The sequence below is a fragment of the Macaca mulatta genome, chromosome 17 (genome assembly GCF_049350105.2).
Source record: "Macaca mulatta isolate MMU2019108-1 chromosome 17, T2T-MMU8v2.0, whole genome shotgun sequence".
NCBI classification, from domain to species: domain Eukaryota; kingdom Metazoa; phylum Chordata; class Mammalia; order Primates; family Cercopithecidae; genus Macaca; species Macaca mulatta.
In genome coordinates, this window is record NC_133422.1 from 94,464,975 (window position 1) to 94,484,285 (window position 19,311).

The following is a 19,311-nucleotide window of genomic DNA, read 5'->3' on the forward strand; positions in this document are numbered from 1 at the left end:
ATATATCATCCTCTCATTTAGAGTCAGTTACTGGTTCCTTGCTATGTCCATTTGGGGAGATGATGATTCCCTGTTTGCTGTTGTTTCCTGTTGATGTGTAAGTCTTTGCATTGAAGAATTAGTCATTTAATCCAGTCTTCTCTGGCTGGCTTGTTTTTGTATTTTATTGGATACATTTGCTTAGAGGCTTTTTGCTGCTGGGTCACTGCCTCGTTTTCAGCTCTAGGTGGAGCCGTAAACCCAGGTTCACCTCAGCTCTTAGTAAACTATCAGAAAGCAGCTCTTCCTGAATGGAGGAGGTCCCCAGGGGGTTTTCCTGGCAGTGTGGGAAGGCTGGCTAGGGGTCCATGCCCAGGGGATCTGTGGGACAGACCTCCTACAGTGTGGTACTTCTGAACAGCCACTCTGCTTTGGCATCTCCTTTTGCTGAGTTACAGAACAGAGATTGCAGAGCTGGGGATGGTAGTCCCACCTCCCTGCTTTGCCTCTGTCTTTCCTCAGGGATATTTCTCCCTTCAGGCACTTGGGATGCTTTCCATGGATTAAGGCAGGGCCGGCCTCCTGCCAGGGAACCCAAGATGGTGGAGAAGCTGAATGTCCACCTCAATTACACTTTTTCCAGTGCAGAAACAGTGAGTTGGAGGAAACGTTTTTGCATGCCTGGTGGTTGTCATAATGTGGGGAGTGTTGTTATGGACTTAGAAATCCAATTGTCTAACCATCTGCTCAGGGTTTTTTCTGGGGTCCTAGGAACTGTCTCCTCTTCATATTTGAGTTCTGAGGTCCTTCTGGTGATAATTTCAGTGCTGTATATTTGTTTTTGTTTTTCTGTTGGGGAGGGGTGGGTACTAAAGTCAGCTTACTTTTATGCCACCATTTCAGAACTGGGTCTTTCACTTTTAAAAGTTTTATTTTAATATGTCTAGGTGTGTGTGTCTTTGAGTTCATCTTACTTGGAGTTCATTTACCTTCTTGGATGTTTGTATTCAAGTCTTTCACCAAATTTGGAGAGTTTTCAGCCATTATCTTTTCAAAATACTCTTGCTACACTTTTCTCTCCTTATCCTTCTGGAATTTCCTGTGTGTGTGTGTGTGTGTGTGTGTGTGTGTGTGTGTGTCTGCTTGATGGTGTCCCGCAGGTCCTTTAGGCTCTGTTCACTTCTCTTCAGTCTTTTTTCTGTTCCTCAGACTTGATGATTTCCATTGTCCTCTCTTCAGGTTTGCTAATTCTTTCTTCTGCCTGCCAAATCTGCCTTTGAGTCCCTCTAGTGAATTTTTCATTTCGATTATTGTACTTTTCAGTTCGGGGGTTTATGGTATCTTTTTAAGTTTTCTGTCTCTTTACTGATATTTCCATTTTGTTCATACATCATTATCTTGATGTTCTTCACTTCTTCCTTTAGTTCTTTGAGCATCTTTAAGACAGTTGTTTTAAAGTCTTTGCCATCAGGTCTCTTTCAGGGACTGTTTCTGTTGACTTATTTTTCTTCCTTTGACTGGGCCATATTTTCCTCTTTCTTCATATGTTTTGTGATTTTTTTTGTTGTTGAAAAGTGAATGTTTGAATCTAACAGTGTGGTATCTAGAAATCAGATTCTCCCCCTCCCCTGGGTTCGCTGTTTTTGTTTACTTATTTGATGGTTGTATACTGTGTGTATGCTGAGGATAATATAAGCCTGAGGTATAAATGTAAGGTCTCCTCAAGTCTTTTCTTTTTCTTTCTTTTTTTTTTTTTTTTTTTGACAGAGTCTCGCTCTGTCACCCAGGCTGGAGTGCAAACAGTGTGATCTCAGCTCACTGCAACCTCTGCTTCCCGAATTCAAGTGATTCTCCTGCCTCAGCCTCCCAAGTAGCTAGGATTATAGGCACCTGCCACCACGCCCCACTGATTTTTGAATTTTTAGTACAGACGGGGTTTCACCATGTTGTCTAGGCTGGTCTCAAACTCCTGACCTCGTGATCCGCCAGCCTCAGCCTCCCAAAGTGCTGGGATTACAGGCGTGAGCCACTGCGCCCAACCTCTTTTTTTTTTTTTAAGACAGACTCTCACTCTGTCACCCAGGCTGGAGTGCAGTGGTGCAATCTTGGCTCACTGCAGCCTCCACCTCCCAGATTCAAGCAATTCTTGTGCCTCAGCCACCCAAATAGCTGGGATTACAGGCATGCGCCACCAGGCCCAGCTAATTTTTTGTATTTTTAGTAGAAACATTGTTTCACCATGTTGGCTAGGCTGGTCTGGAACTCCGACGTCAGGTAATCTCCCTGCCTTGGCCTCCCAAAGTGCTAGGATTACAGCCATGAGCTAGCACTCCTGGCTTCTCAGGTCTTTTCTGAGCCTTCCTCTGGGCATCCATGGGCATTTCTATTTTCCCCTATATGTGTGTTTGTTTTTGAATGTCCTAGTCTTTAATATCTGACTTCTAAAAGGGAAAAAAGCAAAAAAGTAATGGGGGAGGTGCTGGCCCTTTAAATTACCTGGAGGTCACTTTAGCCCAAGGGAGAGGGGCTTGCAACATTGGAGGGAGATATAATAACAGTGGCTCTCAGCCTCTTTGTCTGCACTTCTGTGATCAGAACCAGCAATCAGTGATCAGAGCACAGATCCTTGATATTTGGAGGGTCAGGGTCTTTGTTTCTGCTCACCCTGGCTCCCTCAAGCTATGTGCAGTTTGCTTCGGGAACATGGGCACAGCTGCCTACCATGTGACTGAGAGGTGGGGGATGGGTAGCTGCTACTCTGCTAAGAGCTGAAATTGACCAAAATTAACTACTATTTAATATCCACGCCTTCCCTTAGAAGTTGCAAGCTTCAATAGATTCCAAAATAGTTTCAAAATAGTTACAGCAGGAAGATGTTGCTAATGCAGTTGTTGTCTGGGTGGGGAAGATTGCTGGTGCTTTCTACTCCACCATCTTCCCCCTCTTAGATTTTCACATGTGTGGTTACATTAAATCCTGATGAGCAGAGAATTTGCCCCAAACATTTCTTGGTATTTTTAGGGAAATGTATATGTTGCAAATTCTAGTCTCCGGTGTGAATAAGTAAAATGTGGTTGTTGCTGTTACATCATTATGTATTTTTCCCTGTTTTTAGATAAACCAGATATTTTCAATCAATGAAAAACGATGACATATATTTCAGGCACTCTTCAATTAGCTGGCTATAATATGTTTTATATTAAATGAAATGTTTCATAAGCCAAGTACACTTTTAAAATTCATCTCTATCTCACCACACCTCACATGTTACAGTGCTTATGTTGTGGCAAAATAAGACCCAGACTCAAGTTTTTATTTTATTTTATTTTATTATTATACTTTAAGTTCTAGGGTACATGTGCACAACGTGCAGGTTTGTTACATTTGTATACATGTGCCATGTTGGTGTGCTGCACCTATTAACTCGTCATTTACATTAGGTGTATCTCCTAATGCTATCCCTCCCCACTCCCCACTCAGACTCAGGTTTTAGAGTTCCTTATGGTAAGGTTGGCTAGAAGAAGGAATGAGGGCCGCCACACAAACTTGCGAGGCCCCAAAAGACAGTGAGATACATTTTTCTTGAGATACATGAAGTCACAAGCACACTAATCCTGGTGAAATGTTACAACCGTGCAAAGTATTTGGTAGTGTTAACTACTGATGTCCAGAGTTTCCATGAGGAATATAGCTGATATATATATATATATAGATATAGATATAGATATAGATATTTTTTTAAGATCATGCTGTTTATCTAGGGAGAGTAAAACATCAGTTTGCTAGGGTTTCAACTTTTCTTTCTTTTTCTTTTTTTTTTGAGATGGAGTCTCACTCTTATCGCCCAGGCAGGAGTGCAGTGGTGCAATGTCGGCTCACTGCAACCTCCGCCTCCTGGGTTCAAGTGATTCTCGCTACTCAGTCGCCCAAGTAGCTGGAATTACAGGTGCCCGCGACCATGCCCGGCTGATATTTGTATTTTTAGTAGAGACAGGGTTTCATCATGTTGGCCAGGCTGGTCTCAAACTCTTTACCTCAGGTGATCCACCTACCTCGGCCTCCCAAAGTGCTGGGATTACAGGTGTGAGTTACTGTGCCCGGCTGGGTTTTAACTTTTCTTAACTGGCAATGTATTTTTTTTGAGACGGAGTATCTCTCTGTTGCCAGGCTTGAGTACAATGGTGCGATCTTGGCTCACTGCAATCTCCACCTCCTGGGTTCAAGCGATTCTCCTGCCTCAGCTTCCCGAGTAGCTGAGATTACAGGTGTGCACCACCACACCCAGCTAGTTTTTATATTTTTAGTAGAGATGGGATTTCACCATGTTGGCCAGGATGGTCTCCATCTCCTGACCTTGTGATCCACCCACCTTGGCCTCCCAAAGTGCTGGGATTACAGGCGTGAGTCACCGTACCCGGCCCCCTTTTTTTTTTTTTGAGACAAAGTATTGTTCTGTTGCCCAGGCTGGAGTGCAGCTGTGTGATCACAGCTCATTGCAGCCTCATTGACCTCCTGGGCTCAATTGATCCTCCCACCTCAGCCTCCTGAGTAGCTGGGCCTACAGGCATATACACTACACTCGGCTAATTTTTGCCTTTTGAGTTTTTTTTCCTGATAGAGATGAGATTTTGCTATGTTGCCCAGGCTGGTCTCAAACTCTGGGCTGAAGTGATCTGCCTACCTTGGCTCCCCAAAGTATTGGAATTACAGGTGTGGGCCACCACACGTGGCCTAAGGCCTAATTGGCAGTCTTCATGTCATAGATCTTCATCTCTTATGGGCAGGGCTGGCTTCATGGACATGTAATTTGTGCTCTTAGAAACACCTAGTGCTTGATGTAATATTCTTCTGTTACCCTTGTGAAATTCTTAATAAATTATAAACAAAGGCCTCTGCATTTTCCTTTTCACTGGACCCCGCAAATTGTGTCACTGGTCCTGATTACGGGAGCTGATTTCATCATCCTTGACCATAGCGTATGAGCTAAAGCATGGTTTTCACAGGATAAACTATGGACCAGGCAAGGGCGGTAGTAAGTCAAAGGAGCTTCTGGCCAACACCTTTTATTTCTAACAGAGACTGAACTTGGTATGGTAGGCAAGGGAAAGCAAGGGCATAGTTTAGAAGCAGGCCAGGGCTACTGACAGCTAGAGATTCTCCATTAATAACAACAGCAGCTGCTGGTACTCCTGCTACGCCCACCACCATTTCAAGTAGCTAAAATATCTGCCAGGCTTTGGCTTAGTGCTTCATGTTCATTATTTCCTTTAACTTAATCTTCTCAACAACCTACAAAATGAGTATTATTTTTATAGATGAAGAATCCGAAGTTACCGGTAATTAAGTTGCCTACAATTACAGCAACATTCACTGTCCTACTCACTTAAAAAGAGTCAGTCTATCTTGTCTTGTTAAAATTGGATGTGAATCACTGATATACCTCCTTTAAAAGATGTATTGGCAGGGCAAGGGCCATAGACTAATGCTTCTTTAGTTTTTTTTTTTCTACTTTTTTACTTTTATGTATGATTGTAGATAGTATCGTTTCGTACAGTACCTTTTGGAGACATTTTCTTTCGTTTTTTCTCCATGGATGCTATCTGGACAGTATAAAAATACTGGAAATGTTTTCCAAGAAGAAATATGTATACCCTCTTTCTCTCAGAAGATGTCAGTAGACAGTCCTATCTGTTTTTTAAACCTCAGACAAAAGAACATTTAGTTCATTGATTATTTCTGCTATTATTGTTTTCTTGGTTTTTGTGTGTGATTGTATTCCACCATAATTTTAAAAGACTATCCAGCCAGGCATGGTGGCTCATGCCTATAATCCCAGCACTTTGGGAGGCCAAGGCAGATGGATCTCTTGAGGCTAGGAGTTCAAGATCAGCCTGGGCAATGTGACAAAATCCCGTCTCTGCAAAAAATACAAAAATTAGCCAGGCATAGTGGCGCATACCTTTAGTCCCAGCTACTGGGGAGGCTGAGGTGGGAGGATCACCTGAGCCTGGAGGTGGAGGTTGCAGTGAGCTGAGATCACACCACTGCACTTCAAACTGGGTGACACAGCAAGACCCTATCTCAAAACAAAAAAAGATTATCCATGTGTTCTGTTTTAATTTTGCATTGAGATGTAGTTTTCACAAGTTTAGAAATACAGAAATCTCATTCTGGGCTAACCCTAATCATGCGTCTTGCAGGAAAGCGTCTCTAGCAGCTGATGTCCCCAGACTTGGATATAGTTCTTCATCCAGTCACAAGTACATCCCCCGGAGGGCAGTGCTTTATGTACCTGGAAATGATGAAAAGAAAATAAAGAAGATCCCATCCCTGAATGTAGATTGTGCAGTGCTCGACTGTGAGGATGGTGTGGCTGCAAACAAAAAGGTAATGGCATGATTTTAGTATGAGAAAAAGAAAGGGATTGAAATTTGCTTCTCTTCCGAATAGTGACATGGCCCACAATTTGGAAAGATTCTACCGTACTCATCTTTTGTTGATTATTAACAATTCTTTGGCCTACTTTTATATAGGTTCTAAATGTGTATCTCTTTTCTCTGAGAGAAAGGAAGAATCCCACCAAAATGTATTTTAAAATCATGACCTTCAGTATATGAGACTGTGTGTATGTATAGATAAAAAGATAGACAATCAATTTTGGCCATGATATTTGCTGGTCTAAGTAAATGAGTGACATCAGGGGTCCCCAATCCTCAGGCCATGGACCAGTACAGGCCACAGTACAGGCCTGTTAGGGACTGGGCCAGACCCCAGGAGATGAGCCGTGGGTGAACAAGCGTTATGGCCTAAGCTCTGCCTCCTGTCAGATCAGCAGTGGCATTAGATTCTCAAGGAGCGCGACCCTGTTGTGAACTGCGCATGTGAAGGATCTAGGTTGCACGCTTCTTATAAGAATCTAACTAATGCCTGATGATCTGAGGTGGAACAGTTTCATCCGAAACCATTGCACCGCCCCACCTCCCATGGAATAATTACCTTCCACAAAACAGGTGTCTGGTGCCAGAAAGGTTGGGGACCACTGAATTAGATAATTCTAAAATTGTGGTGTCAGATTTTCAGACTGATAAAATGCAACTAGGAAGTTATTTCTTCTTACCACCAGGTATACTGAGTAGTGGTCTTCTCTCTTCTGGGATATGTATCAAGAGAATAAAACATAGCTTTTCATGGATAAATCACCATTTTCTCCACTTAATTGACGGGAAATGACACCTAGAACCTTAGTGGTTGTCTGTAGCTTCTGGCTTATTTCCTTATGGCCTGACTGAAGAGATGAGCCTTAGAAAATATACGATTCGTAGGCCAGATGAGGTGGCTCATGCTTGTAGTCCCAGCACTTCGGGAGGCCAAGATAGGAGCATCACTTGAGCTCAGGAGTTTGAGACCAGTCTGGGCAACATAGCAAAACCCCGTTTCTACCAAAAAGAAAAGAAAAAAATTAGCCAGGTGTGGTGGCGTGTACCCGTAGTCCCAGCTACTCAGGAGGCTGAGGTGGTAGAATCACTTCAGCCCAAGAGTTTGAGGCTGCAGTGAACCATGATCATGCTACTGCACTCCAGCTGGGGCAACAGAGTGAGACCCTGTCTCCAAAAAAGTTTTAAAAAACCAAAATAACCAATTTGTAAATAGGTACAAAAGACTCTTACTGCTTGATTGTATAGTAGTTGCTTTTTATTTTGTTTTGCTCAACTTTGTTTTCTATGTTTTTCTAATGAACATGGATTCATTCAGTAATTCGTTGAGATATATAAATCATTATAACAATAACTTACATTTGCTTGGAACTTTTAACGTTAAAAACATGAGTTCGCTTGACCTTTATCTATCCAGGCCCCAGACAATGAGGCTGGGCGGGGAATGGGTCGTGGGAGGGGGGATGAGGGAGCTGGCTCTCTGGATTTATGCCTACTTGAAAGTTTCTCGCCCCAGGTGACCTGAAACAACGTGGCTGAACTATACAATTTTCTGGATTAATTGCTTTTTCTGGAGTTTCCAGCAAATATTTGCCTTAATTTTAAAGAAAAAATTTAATTTCCAGTATCTTCCTAATGGTCAAACTAAGGCTTTCTAAGTATTTGGAAAAGGATTAGAATGAGCCTGTGGAATCTAAAATGTCTACTCAACATCTTTGGCATGTGCCAAGGAAAATACTATTAATCTTTCTCCCAGAGATTAAAGTAAATAGGCCTTTTTCTGAAGGCTATAATGTGATTTCAGTATGCTCCTTCCTATACCTCATGTAGTGCACTCCAAGATTAGATGCTAAATTGTAATTCCAGTTCTGTGTGACCCAGGGCAATTCACTTTACTTCTTTGCCTTAATTTCTTATCTATACTGTAGGGATGACAATATCTTCTTTTGTCAGGACAGGGTTTATTATGAGAAAAAAGTTGATAAAGTACCTGGGAGTAGCTTGATTTCCTATAGGAAATAGATTAGATAAATCCTGTAGTAATCACGATTAGAGGGGAATTTATTTTAGCATTGTAGCACAGTGAGCCATTAGGTGCCCTGATAAACTTCTAATTATAGTTCTTCACAAATCTTGAGGCTGTCCTTCAATACCCACCTGAGAATGTTTTCTGCCACTCAGATGAGTTGGAAATAGAGTCTGTTTCTGCTTTACATTTCCTTATTGTTTATCTGGGTTCCAAAGCCATCCTTATCTCCATAGTAGTAGCAGCTGTGCTACCACTTAGGAGAAACGTGAGGAGGAGCAGGGAAAGAAGAGTTGATGATGGGCAAGCAGTGCCCGCCATCTTGAAGTACGTATGTCCACATAGTGTCTTTATTAGGACATTTTCGTTCTTCTAATGCAGCTGGACATTGCAATGTGCTAGACACACTGTTTTAGGCATATTAAGCTTAGAGGCAGCTAAAAGGTCATTAAAAAATTTTTTTTTGGTCGTTCTGTTGCCCAGGCTGGGGTGCAGTGGTATCATCATAGCTCTTGCAGCCTCCAACTCCTAGGCTCAGGCAGTCCTCCCACTTCAGCTTCCTGAGCAGCTGGGACTATAGGCACCCACCACCATACCCAGCTAATTGTTTTATTTTTGTAGAGATAGGATCTTGCTGTGTTGCCCAGGCTGGTCTTGAACTCCTGGACTCAAGTGATCCTCATGCCTCGGCCTCCCAAAGTGCTGGGATTACAGGCATAAGCCATGATGCCCGGCCAAAATTCTCTTTTTTATCCATAGAAACTTCTGGAAAGCCAAGCTGGTCTTTGTTTAAAATAATAATATCCCGGGCATGGTGGCTCACGCCTGTAATCCCAGCACTTTGGGAGGCCGAGGCAGGCGGATCACAAGGTCAGGAGATCGAGACCATCCTGGCCAACATGGTGAGACCCCTTCTCTATTAAAAATACAAAAACTTAGCCGGGCATGGTGGCGGGCGCCTGTAGTCCCAGCTACTCAGGAGGCTGAGGCAGAAGAATGGCGGGAACCCGGGAGGCAGAGCTTGCAGTGAGCCGAGATCACACCACTGCACTCCAGCCTGGGTGACAGAGTGAGACTCTGTCTCAAAATAATAATAATAATAATAATCTTGGCCGGGTGCAGTGGCTCACATCAGTATTCCAGCACTCTGGGAGGTCGAGGCAGGTGGATCACTTGAGGCCAGGAGTTCAAGACCAGCCTGGGCAACATGGCAAAACTTCATCTCTACTAAAAATACAAAAAATCAGCCGGGTGTGGTGGCCCACACCTGTAATCCCAGCTACTCAGGAAGCTGAGGCATAAGAATCGCTTGAAGCTGGGAGGTGGAAGTTGTAGTGAGCTGAGATTGCCCCACTGCACTCCAGCCTGGGCGACAGAGCAGGACTCTGTCTCAAAAAAAAAAAAAAAAAAGTTATTTTTTTCTTACAATCTCTATCTAGGACTTAATTTTATCTCACATATTTCATATCATAGCCCTAGCCTGTCAAGGTCTTTTTGGATTTTGATTTCATTATCCAACATTTACATCATCTGAGAATTTGACGTGCACATTATATGAAAATTTAACAAGTTTCTGGGAAATCTTGAAGAGGTTGGGGCCAAGTGCTGCCCAAGCATGCCACGAAAGACTTCTTTTCCAGTTTATTGAACAGAGATGTACATAGTGCTGACGAAATGCTGGGTGCTGTAATTTACATGACAAGCCAATGAGGTGCTATGAGTACATTCCTTTTACAAGTAAGGAAACTGAGGCACAGAGCTATCCAGTTCATGAATTTATTTATTTATTTTTTCACAGATGGAGTTTTGCTCTTGTTGCCCAGGCTGGAGTGCAGTGGCTCGATCTCGGCTCACTCACTGCAATCTCCGCCTCCTGGGTTCAAGTGATTCTTCTGCCTCAGCCTCCCGAGTAGCTGGGATTACAGGCATGCGCCACCATGGCTGGCTAATTTTGTATTTTTAGGAGAGATAGGGTTTCACCATGTTGGCCAGACTAGTTTCCAACTCCTGACCTCAGGTGATCTGCCCACCTCGGCCTCCCAAAGTACTGGGATTACAGGCATGAGCCACCGCACCTGGCCGAGAATTTTCTATGTTACAAGTACTGTATTACATATATTGTTATTTACATACCTTATCTCATTTACATATGTTATCTTATTCAATCCTTATAGCAATGTTATGAAATATGTACAAGGTCACATTGCCATTAAATAGCAGAACCAAGATTTGAATTTCCTGGAATTTTTGCCAGGAATCAGCCTCCAACTCACCTGCTCGTGTATGTCCTAATCCACCTTTTTCGTCTTTCTTGGAAAGCGAGTGCCTTGGCTTCTTTTTATCTTTTGTCAGCTTCCTGTTCTCCATGATCTCTCAAAGGTAACTGACAGGAGCTCTGTGTTCCCACCTGCAGACTCTTTCAGTGTCCTGGGATTGGGAATGTCATCCATTTAGACCTGGAGCTTCAATTCACTGGAAAGTCCAGATCAGCCTGAAACTTCTCAAATATCTCATATTCCCTTTTCTTTCTTGAAGTCACCTCTTAATCATGTTTCTTATTTGAATATTATTCTCTTGATGGAGGACATAGAGACCATTTTTAGGGAGTTTATTTCTCAGTAAGAAGAAATCCATATTAAAACTCTTAATTTCAGATTATCTAGTTAGAGTCTGGCTAAACTGAACCATTATTGCCTAATTCAGCCTTCTTGGCATTATTGAAACGTAGTCACTTCATTTTATATCTCATTTTTTTTTATTAATAGACTAATTCCATATTTCATTTGATTGACTCTGTGAAGTATGGGCTTATAATGAAAACAATAGGAGTTTCCACAAAGCAGTTTATAAGTATATAATACCTTCCAGCAGGCTCTAATCCTGTCCTGCTAATCCAATTTGTATTTAAGTAGCTCCTTCATGTCAAGGATGGCACTACCAGCTCACCTTCCCAAGCACGGATGATAAGACTGCCTCCACTCCCTCTTATCTCCTCCTTTTCATTGTTAAATGTATGAGGAGGTGTGGGGCTGTCTTAAGCCACTGCTTGCTGGGCCGCAGTAAAATATGCCAAGTAATGCATCGATTTCTGATGTAACTCCATGACACTGGGTGAGGCCAAGAAAGTAGGTGCCGAGGAGGAAGAGGCATGATTCCACGGCTGCCATTTCAGTTGAATAAATATTTAGGCAATTCTTTAAATTTATTTAAACAATTCTTTAAATAAATACTTTAAATACTTAAATTTAAATACCTAATCAATACTTAAATAAATACTGAGTACTTACTCCACTAGTTGCCATGTCAGGCGGGAGGGACACAAAAATGGTGGCAGATCCCCAACCTGGAGGAGACACAAGCTGGTGGTGAGAGTGGCAAAAAGTAAATAGCTATGATCCAGAAAAATAGGTCTATGAGAACATATTCCTTTTTTAATCATTTAGGTCTGAGTGAGTTTTTTTTGTTTTTGTTTTTTTGGGAAGAGGTCTCACTGTTGTCACTTGGGCTGGAGTGGAATGGTATGATCTTGGCTCACTGCAACCTCCGCCTCCCGGGCTCCTGCAATTCTGGAACTCAGAATTCTGCCTCAGCCTCCCGAGTAACTGGGACTACAGGTGCCCGCCACCACACCCGGCTCATTTTTGTATTTTTATAGAAACGGGGTTTCACCATGTTGACCAGGCTGGTCTTGAACTCCTGACCTCAGGTGATCCTGCCTCGGCCTCCCAAAGTGCAGGGATTACCGGCGTGAGCCACCATGCCTGGCCAGTTCTGAGTGTTTTTAAATTGCCATTTGGTCTCTTGCTTGAAATATAATATACAAAAGACTGCTTCCCAAAGTCTATGATGAAGAACCAGTTTGGTTATCCAGCCCATTGTGGATTGATACTTTTGTAAAATACAATACAAATGAATTGCTATAAAAATTAAATGCTGATTGGGTGACAGCAATGTCAGGTGCTACAGAAGTTTCTAAACTGTTACTCTCCAAGGTTGTGCTTAATCATAGTGGCATGGTAAGATTTCAAGGACCAAGAGTGGGCCAGAACCATACCTTGAGTATACCAAGATATGGTTTTAAATTTCCGAGTGTATGAGAGTTTTTTGGTTTTTGTTTTTTTCAATTTATCTTTTTGTTGCTGAGGTCTAGCATAGTGGCATGGTGGTTAGAGAAATGTGATGTGAATGATGATGATTCTTTGAGATTTGTCGTTCTGCCTAATGACCAAATACATTAGCCATCATTTGTAACTCTTCCATGTGCTAAAGAAGAAAGTGTATTTTCTATTTACTAGATGCAGAGTTCTATGTATTTTCTATCAGACCAAGCTTGTTAATTATGTTATTCAAACATACAAATGTTTACTGACTTTTTTCTGCTTGATATGTCAATAATTGAGAGAGGCTAGTTGAAATCTATGCTCCGACAGAAAATTTGCCAATGTATTTAGGTATATACACATTTAGAATTACTACATATTCCTGGCATATTGATTCATCTGTTTCTATGTACTGACCATCTTTATCCCTTATAATGCATTTTACTTTAAAGTGATCTGATCGTAATACAGCAACATCAACTTTCTTTAGGTTGGCATTTGCTCAGTGTATCATTTTCATTCTTTTGCTTTCAAATTATCCATGTCTTTGTATTTTAATTATGTCTCCTATTTAAAAAAAATTTCTATATCCATGTTGACAATTTCTGTTTTTTTTTTTTTTTTTTTTTTTTTTTTTTGAGACAGAGTCTCACTCACCCAGACTGGAGTACAGTGGTGTGATCTTGGCTCACTGCAAGCTCTGCCTCGCAGGTTCACGCCATTCTCCTGCCTCAGCCTCCCGAGTAGCTGAGACTATAGGCGCCTGCCACCGTGCCTGGCTATTTTTTTTTTTTTTTTGAGACATAGTCTCACTATGTTGCACAGGCTGTAGTGCAATGGTGCGATCTTGGCTCACTGCAACCTCTGCCTCCCAGGTTTAAGCGATTCTCCTGCCTCAGCCTCCCAAGTAGCTGGGAATACAAGTGCCTGCACCACACCCAGCTCAATTTTGTGTTATTAGTAGAGACAGGGTTTCACCATGTTGGTCAGGCTGCTCTCGAACTCCTGACCTCAGGCGATCCACCTGCCTTGGCCTCCCAAAGTGCTGGGATTACAGGCGTGAGCCACTGCACCCGGCTAATCCATTGAATTTTAATGTAATTACTGATGAGTTTAAATTTAATTATATATTTTATAATGTTTTCCCACCTGTTTCATGTTTCTTTTTTCATCTTTCCTTTAAAAATATATATATATATATACACATTTTTTTTTTGTTTTTTGAGACTGAGTTTTGGTCTTGTTGCTTATTGCCCAGGCTGGAGTGCAGTGGCACGATCTGCGCTCACTGTAACCTCCACCCCCTGGGTTCAAGCAGTTCTCCTGCTTCAGCTCCTGAGTAGCTGTGATTACAGGTGCCTGTCACCATGCCCAGCTAATTTTTTATATTTTTAGTAGAGATGGGGGTTTCATCATGTTGGCCAGGCTGGTCTTGAACTCCTAACCTCGGATGATCCACCCACCTTGGCCTCCCAAAGTGCAGGGATTACAGGCGTGATCTACTGTGCCCCGCCGGTTTGTTTATTTTCTTAGTCCATTCTTTCCTCTCTTGGTTTATAAGTTAGGACCGTGTTAGTAATTTGTATTGGTTTGTCTTGAAATTTTACTAAGCACACTTAACAAAGCCTAAAATTAATCCATCTTTCTTCTGGACAGCTCGAGAATCTTGGAAAACTTTAAATCCAGTTATTTCTCTTGCACTATATGCGTTATTTTTGCTCAATATTTTAGTTATCTCTCTTTAATCCCATACATTTTATATTATTGCTATCTACAGTATTTCTTTATATTATCTTACATATTTTCCCACTTTTTTTTGCTTATCATTCCTTTTTGCATCTCAGATCTTCTTCCTGGGGTGAGCTTTCTTTCTCTTGAGATGCATCTTTCAGAATTTCCCTATAGTGAAAGTTGGTTGATCATAAAGTTTCCATTTTTGTTTTTTTTTTGAAAATGTCTTTATGACCCGGGTGTGGTGGCTCACACCTGTAATCCCCGTACTTTGGGAGGTCAAGGCAGGCAGATCACCTGAGGTCAGGAGTTTGAGATCAGCCTGGCCAACATAGTGAAACCTTATTTGTACTGAAAATGCAAACATTAGCTGGGCGTGGTGGTGCACACCTGTAGTCCCACCCTCAGGAGGCTAAGGCAGGAGATTTGCTTGAACCTGAGAGGCAGAGGTTGCTGTGAGCCAAGATCATACCATTGCACTCCAGCCTGTGCGACAGAGTGAGGCTCTCTCAGGGAAAAAAAAAAAGTTTGTGTAATCAAAAATTTTTCAAAGGATGGGTACCTTGTTTTGGAACAGTTGACCATGTTCTCTAGAGTGCCATCCTACCGTAAACATGGATACATTTCAACAAAAGTCCTTTTTTTTTTTCTTTGGCATACTGAAGTTTTACTAAAATGTGACTAGGTGTGGATTTATTACTCTTTTTCTCCCTTACATTTTTACTTCCTTTTGCTTGGTATTAGTTGTGTTTCCTATATTTGTAGATTCATGTCTTTTATCCATTTTGTAAAATTTCCATTAGTGCATCACATATGGCCTCTGTTTCTCCTTTCTGTTCTTTCCTTCAGAGATGCTGAGTACACGTAGTTGGAAACTTCATTCTATCCTTCTCTCTTAATATCTTCTCATATTTTCTCCTTGTTTCTCTGTGTTACATTCTCAGTTAGTTCTTCGTGTTTAATTTCCAGTTTTCTAATTCTCTCTTCAATTGTGTCTAATTCATTTAACCCTTCCTTTGAGGTTTTGTTTGTTTGTTTTGGTTTTTTTTTTTTTTTTTTTTTTTTGAGACAAAGTCTTGCTCTGTGGCCCAGGCTGGAGTGCAGTAGCATGATCTCAGCTCACTGCAACCTCTGCCTCCTGGGTTCAAGCAATTCTGCTTCAGCCTCCCAAGTAGCTGGGATTACAAGCATGCACCACCACGCCCAGCTAATTTTTGTATTTTTAGTAGAGATAGAGTTTCACTGTGTTGGCCAGGCTGGTCTCAAACTCCTGAGCTCAGGTGATCCGCTTGCCTCGGCCTCCCAAAGTAGTGGAATTTCCAGTGTGAGCCACCATGCCTGGGCCATCCTCTGAGTTTTTTATTTTAATTATTATATTTGTCATATCTGGAAGTTCTGTTTGGTTCTTCAACATATCTGCTTGGTATATTGCGAATCTGATAAATTCAGTACTTTGGGGTGTAAATAATTTTTTATCTAAGGAAGAGAAACTTTGGTTAAACTTATTTACTTTCCCACATCAACAATCATGGATTATTATGTCATGATTATGAGTGGCAAAGTCTTATATTGCCTCAATAACATTATTGAGTGCTATGGCATTCTATAGAGAACTTCAATCTTTGGTCATAGCATTAAGAGCTCTTGGTTTCATAGCCTCATGAACCCTCTTTGAAATAACCTATCTAAATCATTTTTTGTTGTTTCTGCTGACTCTTATTTATGGCATGAACTCATATGTATATTTTATTCACATCAGATTGGTAACGTGCCAACATTGCAACAAGATTTGAAGGAGGTACATCTCACACAATAGCATGCTTATGAACCACAAAAGGATCATGAACCCATATTCACTGGAATTAATTCAAACAATTCTTAGATCCCAAGAGCTTAAAGTGAGAAGGTTTTCCTCCAAAGAGAATTTGTGTTTATACCTACTGAGAGTCAAAGATATTACTAATGTGGGAGTCTCAATTTATTCTCCCTAACCTTGCAGTGGTCTCAAGGCTTAGTATTCTGATACTAGGTCTGATATAGGTATTTGATTCCCCATGTCCTTATTTTTCTTTCACAAATTAGAATTCAACTTATTGCTTTTTGTTATTCCTCTGCTTCTGGAAAATTCTCTCTCTCTTTTTTTTTTTTTTTGAGATGGACTCTCACTTTGTTGCTCAGCCTGGAGTGCAGTGGCTCAATCTTGGCTCACTGCAGCCTCCACCTTCCAGGTTCAAGCAATTCTCGTGCCTCAGCCTCCTGAGTAGCTGGGATTATAGGTGCCCACCACTAGGCCCAGCTAATGTTTAGTAGAGAGAGGGTTTCACCATGTTGGCCAGGCTGGTCTCGAACTCCTGACCTCAGGTGATCTGCCCGCCTTGGCCTCCCAAAGTGCTGGGATTATAGGCATGGGCCACCTTGCCTAGCTGAAAATTCTCTTACATTCTACTGAGCCCAAAAATGCTTTAAAAAGTACTTTTGTTGAAATATATCTATTTTTACAGTAGGATAGCACTTCAGAGAACATGGTCAACCATTCCAAAACAAGGTACCCATCCTTTGAAAATTTTTTTTTTTTTTTTTTTTTCTGAGACGGAGTCTTACTCTGTCGCCCAGGCGGGAGTGCAATGGCACGATCTCCACTCACTGCAACCTCTGCCTCTCTGGTTCAAGTGATTCTCCTGCCTCAGCCTCCTGAGTAGCTGGGACTGCAGGTGTGCACCTCCACCACACCTGGCTGACTTTTGTATATTTAGTAAAGATGAGGTTTCACCATGTTGGCTAGGCTGATCTCAAACTCCTGACCTCAAGTGATCTGCCCACGTTGGTCTCCCGAAGAGCTGGGATTACAGACATGAGCCACCCCGCCTGGCCTTTTTTTTTTTTTTTTTTTTTTTTTTTTTTTTAAAGACAGAGTCTTGCTGTGTCACCCAGACTGGAATGCAGTTGTTCAGTCATTGCTCACTGCAGCCTCAACCTCCCAGGTTTAAACAATCCTCCCACTTTTGCCTGTTGAGTAGCTGAGACTACAGGTGTGTGCCACCGTGCCTGGCTAATTTTTTTATTTTTATTTTGTAGAGATGGGAGTCTCTCTATGTTGCCCCAAGCTTGGTTATAAACTTTAAAACAATTAGTCTAAAATTCATTCTTACACATTACTTAAAAAGCCAAATAGTTATAAAGCAACCCCCAACCATTATTCAGTTTCCCCCTCCCCAGAGACAATCCTTTTTACCTGTTCTAGCTTATTGGTATGCCATTTTCTTCAGTATTTCTAAATAATACATTTCTTTTCTTTTCTTTTTTTTTTTTTTTTTGAGATGGAGTCTTGCTGTGTCACCCAGGCTGGAGTGCAGTGGCACAATCTCTGCTCACTGCAACTTCTGCCTCCCAGGTTCAAGCAGTTCTTTGCCTCAGCCTCCCCAGTAGCTGGGATTACAGGAGCCCGGCACTACGCCCAGCTAATTTTTTTTTGTATTTTTAGTAGAGATGGGGTTTCACCATCTTGGCCAGGCTGGTCTTGAACTCCTGACCTTGTGATCCACCCACCTTGGCCTTCCAAAGTGCTGGGATTACAAGCGTGAGCCACTGCGATTGGCGATAATACATTTCTTAAATTATTTCTTTTCTATTTCAGGCAATTATACATTTCTTAAATTATTTCTTTTTTATTTCAGGCATAATATATTGACTCCTCACTATGGAGAATGAGGATTTATCATTCCTCCCTCTCCCCTTTGTCTCTGCCGCATGTGAACCTTGCCCATCCTCCAGTTGTCCCAATACCATTATATTGTAACTTTAGTAAGATTAATATTCAGTGTAAAAACTATTTAGAGCTGAACTATATAGTAATAAATGATTATCTTTCTATTTCTGCCTGACCTATTGTTTTCCACCAAGGTAGAGTTCATAATTGCCTTTTTTTTTTTTCTGGCTTAGTTTTCTATTAAGTTGTCACTAATTCAATACCCACTTCATGACTAATTGTCTGAATCTCCCCTTCGTATCTTCAGAAGCATCCAGTATTCCATCAGTTCATATCTTAGAGAAGTCCCTCCCTGAACCCTCCAGTCCCTTGAAGTCTGGGCTGCTGGTCCTTCAGGCAGAGGCACAACTGGAATTGTGAACTCTCCCTTCCCCACCATTCTGGGGATTCCCTTCACCTTTCCCTTGTGGTCAGTGTCCTGTTTTCTACATCCTATGGCTTTTCATTTCTAGGTATGTTTCTATGTTTGGGTGAGGCATATCTGCCAGTGGCTCCGAGACATGACTTCCTTCTGAAGCATAGAAGCAACTTACATTCACATAATCTCATTTTTTTCTAGTTTGGCTTGTAAAGAGTAGAGATCTATTCGGAGTCTAAACCAAAGGAGTTACTCAGGATTGTGATTTGAGGAAGGCTTTTTCTTGGGAACGTAAGTTAATAAAGTCTAGGATGTCACTTGTGGGCAACTTAATTTGATACCAGCAGTCTGATTTAGTGGAAAGGGTAGAGGGCTTGGCAACAGAAAACTCATTTAAATTTCCCAGTTTTGACACTTGCTAGCCAGGGAATTTGAGTCCTGTAATCTCAGGAGCCTCTGTTTCTTTAATCTGTCCCGTGAGGTTGGTGATAATGAAACACACACCACCCACCACAGGGCCAGCTGTGAGGCTCAAACAGAAAAGCCTTTTGTAAACTCTCAAATGCTACATAAATAATCTCTCTCTTTTTTTGTTAACCCAAAAAACGGTGGTGTCCTTTTTAAAGAGATAAAGCTTAGAAAATTTAAGAGAGTGAGTAATTAGTATGTCCCTTAAGGTATCTCTTTAACATACAGGATCCTAATTCGATAGTCGGGAACTTTGGAGCCATATTGCTTTTGCCTGTGTCTGGATTCTGATAACATTTTGTCCTAACAGTGTGACCTTGGGGAAATTAATTCCACTTCTTTGTACCTCCATTTCCTCTTCTGTAAAATAACAGTAAGGACGGTAAGAGTAGTATTCCACCCCACAGAATTAGATTAAAGGGGCTGACATTTGTAAAGTGCTTAGAGCT

General features: G+C 41.6%; 1 protein-coding gene and 2 pseudogenes across 10 annotated transcripts in view; 1 reads left to right on the forward strand and 2 right to left on the reverse strand.

Moving 5' to 3' along the window:
* Nucleotides 1-19,311, forward strand: part of CLYBL (citramalyl-CoA lyase) — a 280,991-nt gene that overhangs the window by 158,142 nt on the left and 103,538 nt on the right. For all 10 annotated transcript variants that reach the window (XM_077973917.1, XM_077973915.1, XM_028837256.2 and 7 more), the window contains one exon: nucleotides 6,180-6,366. In XM_077973917.1, the coding sequence (XP_077830043.1) occupies nucleotides 6,180-6,366 (187 nt within the window). The remainder of the gene's footprint in view (nucleotides 1-6,179; nucleotides 6,367-19,311) is intronic.
* On the reverse strand, nucleotides 15,833-15,953 carry LOC114673618 (small nucleolar RNA SNORA25; annotated as a pseudogene).
* Nucleotides 16,024-16,110, reverse strand: LOC114673636 (small nucleolar RNA U13; annotated as a pseudogene).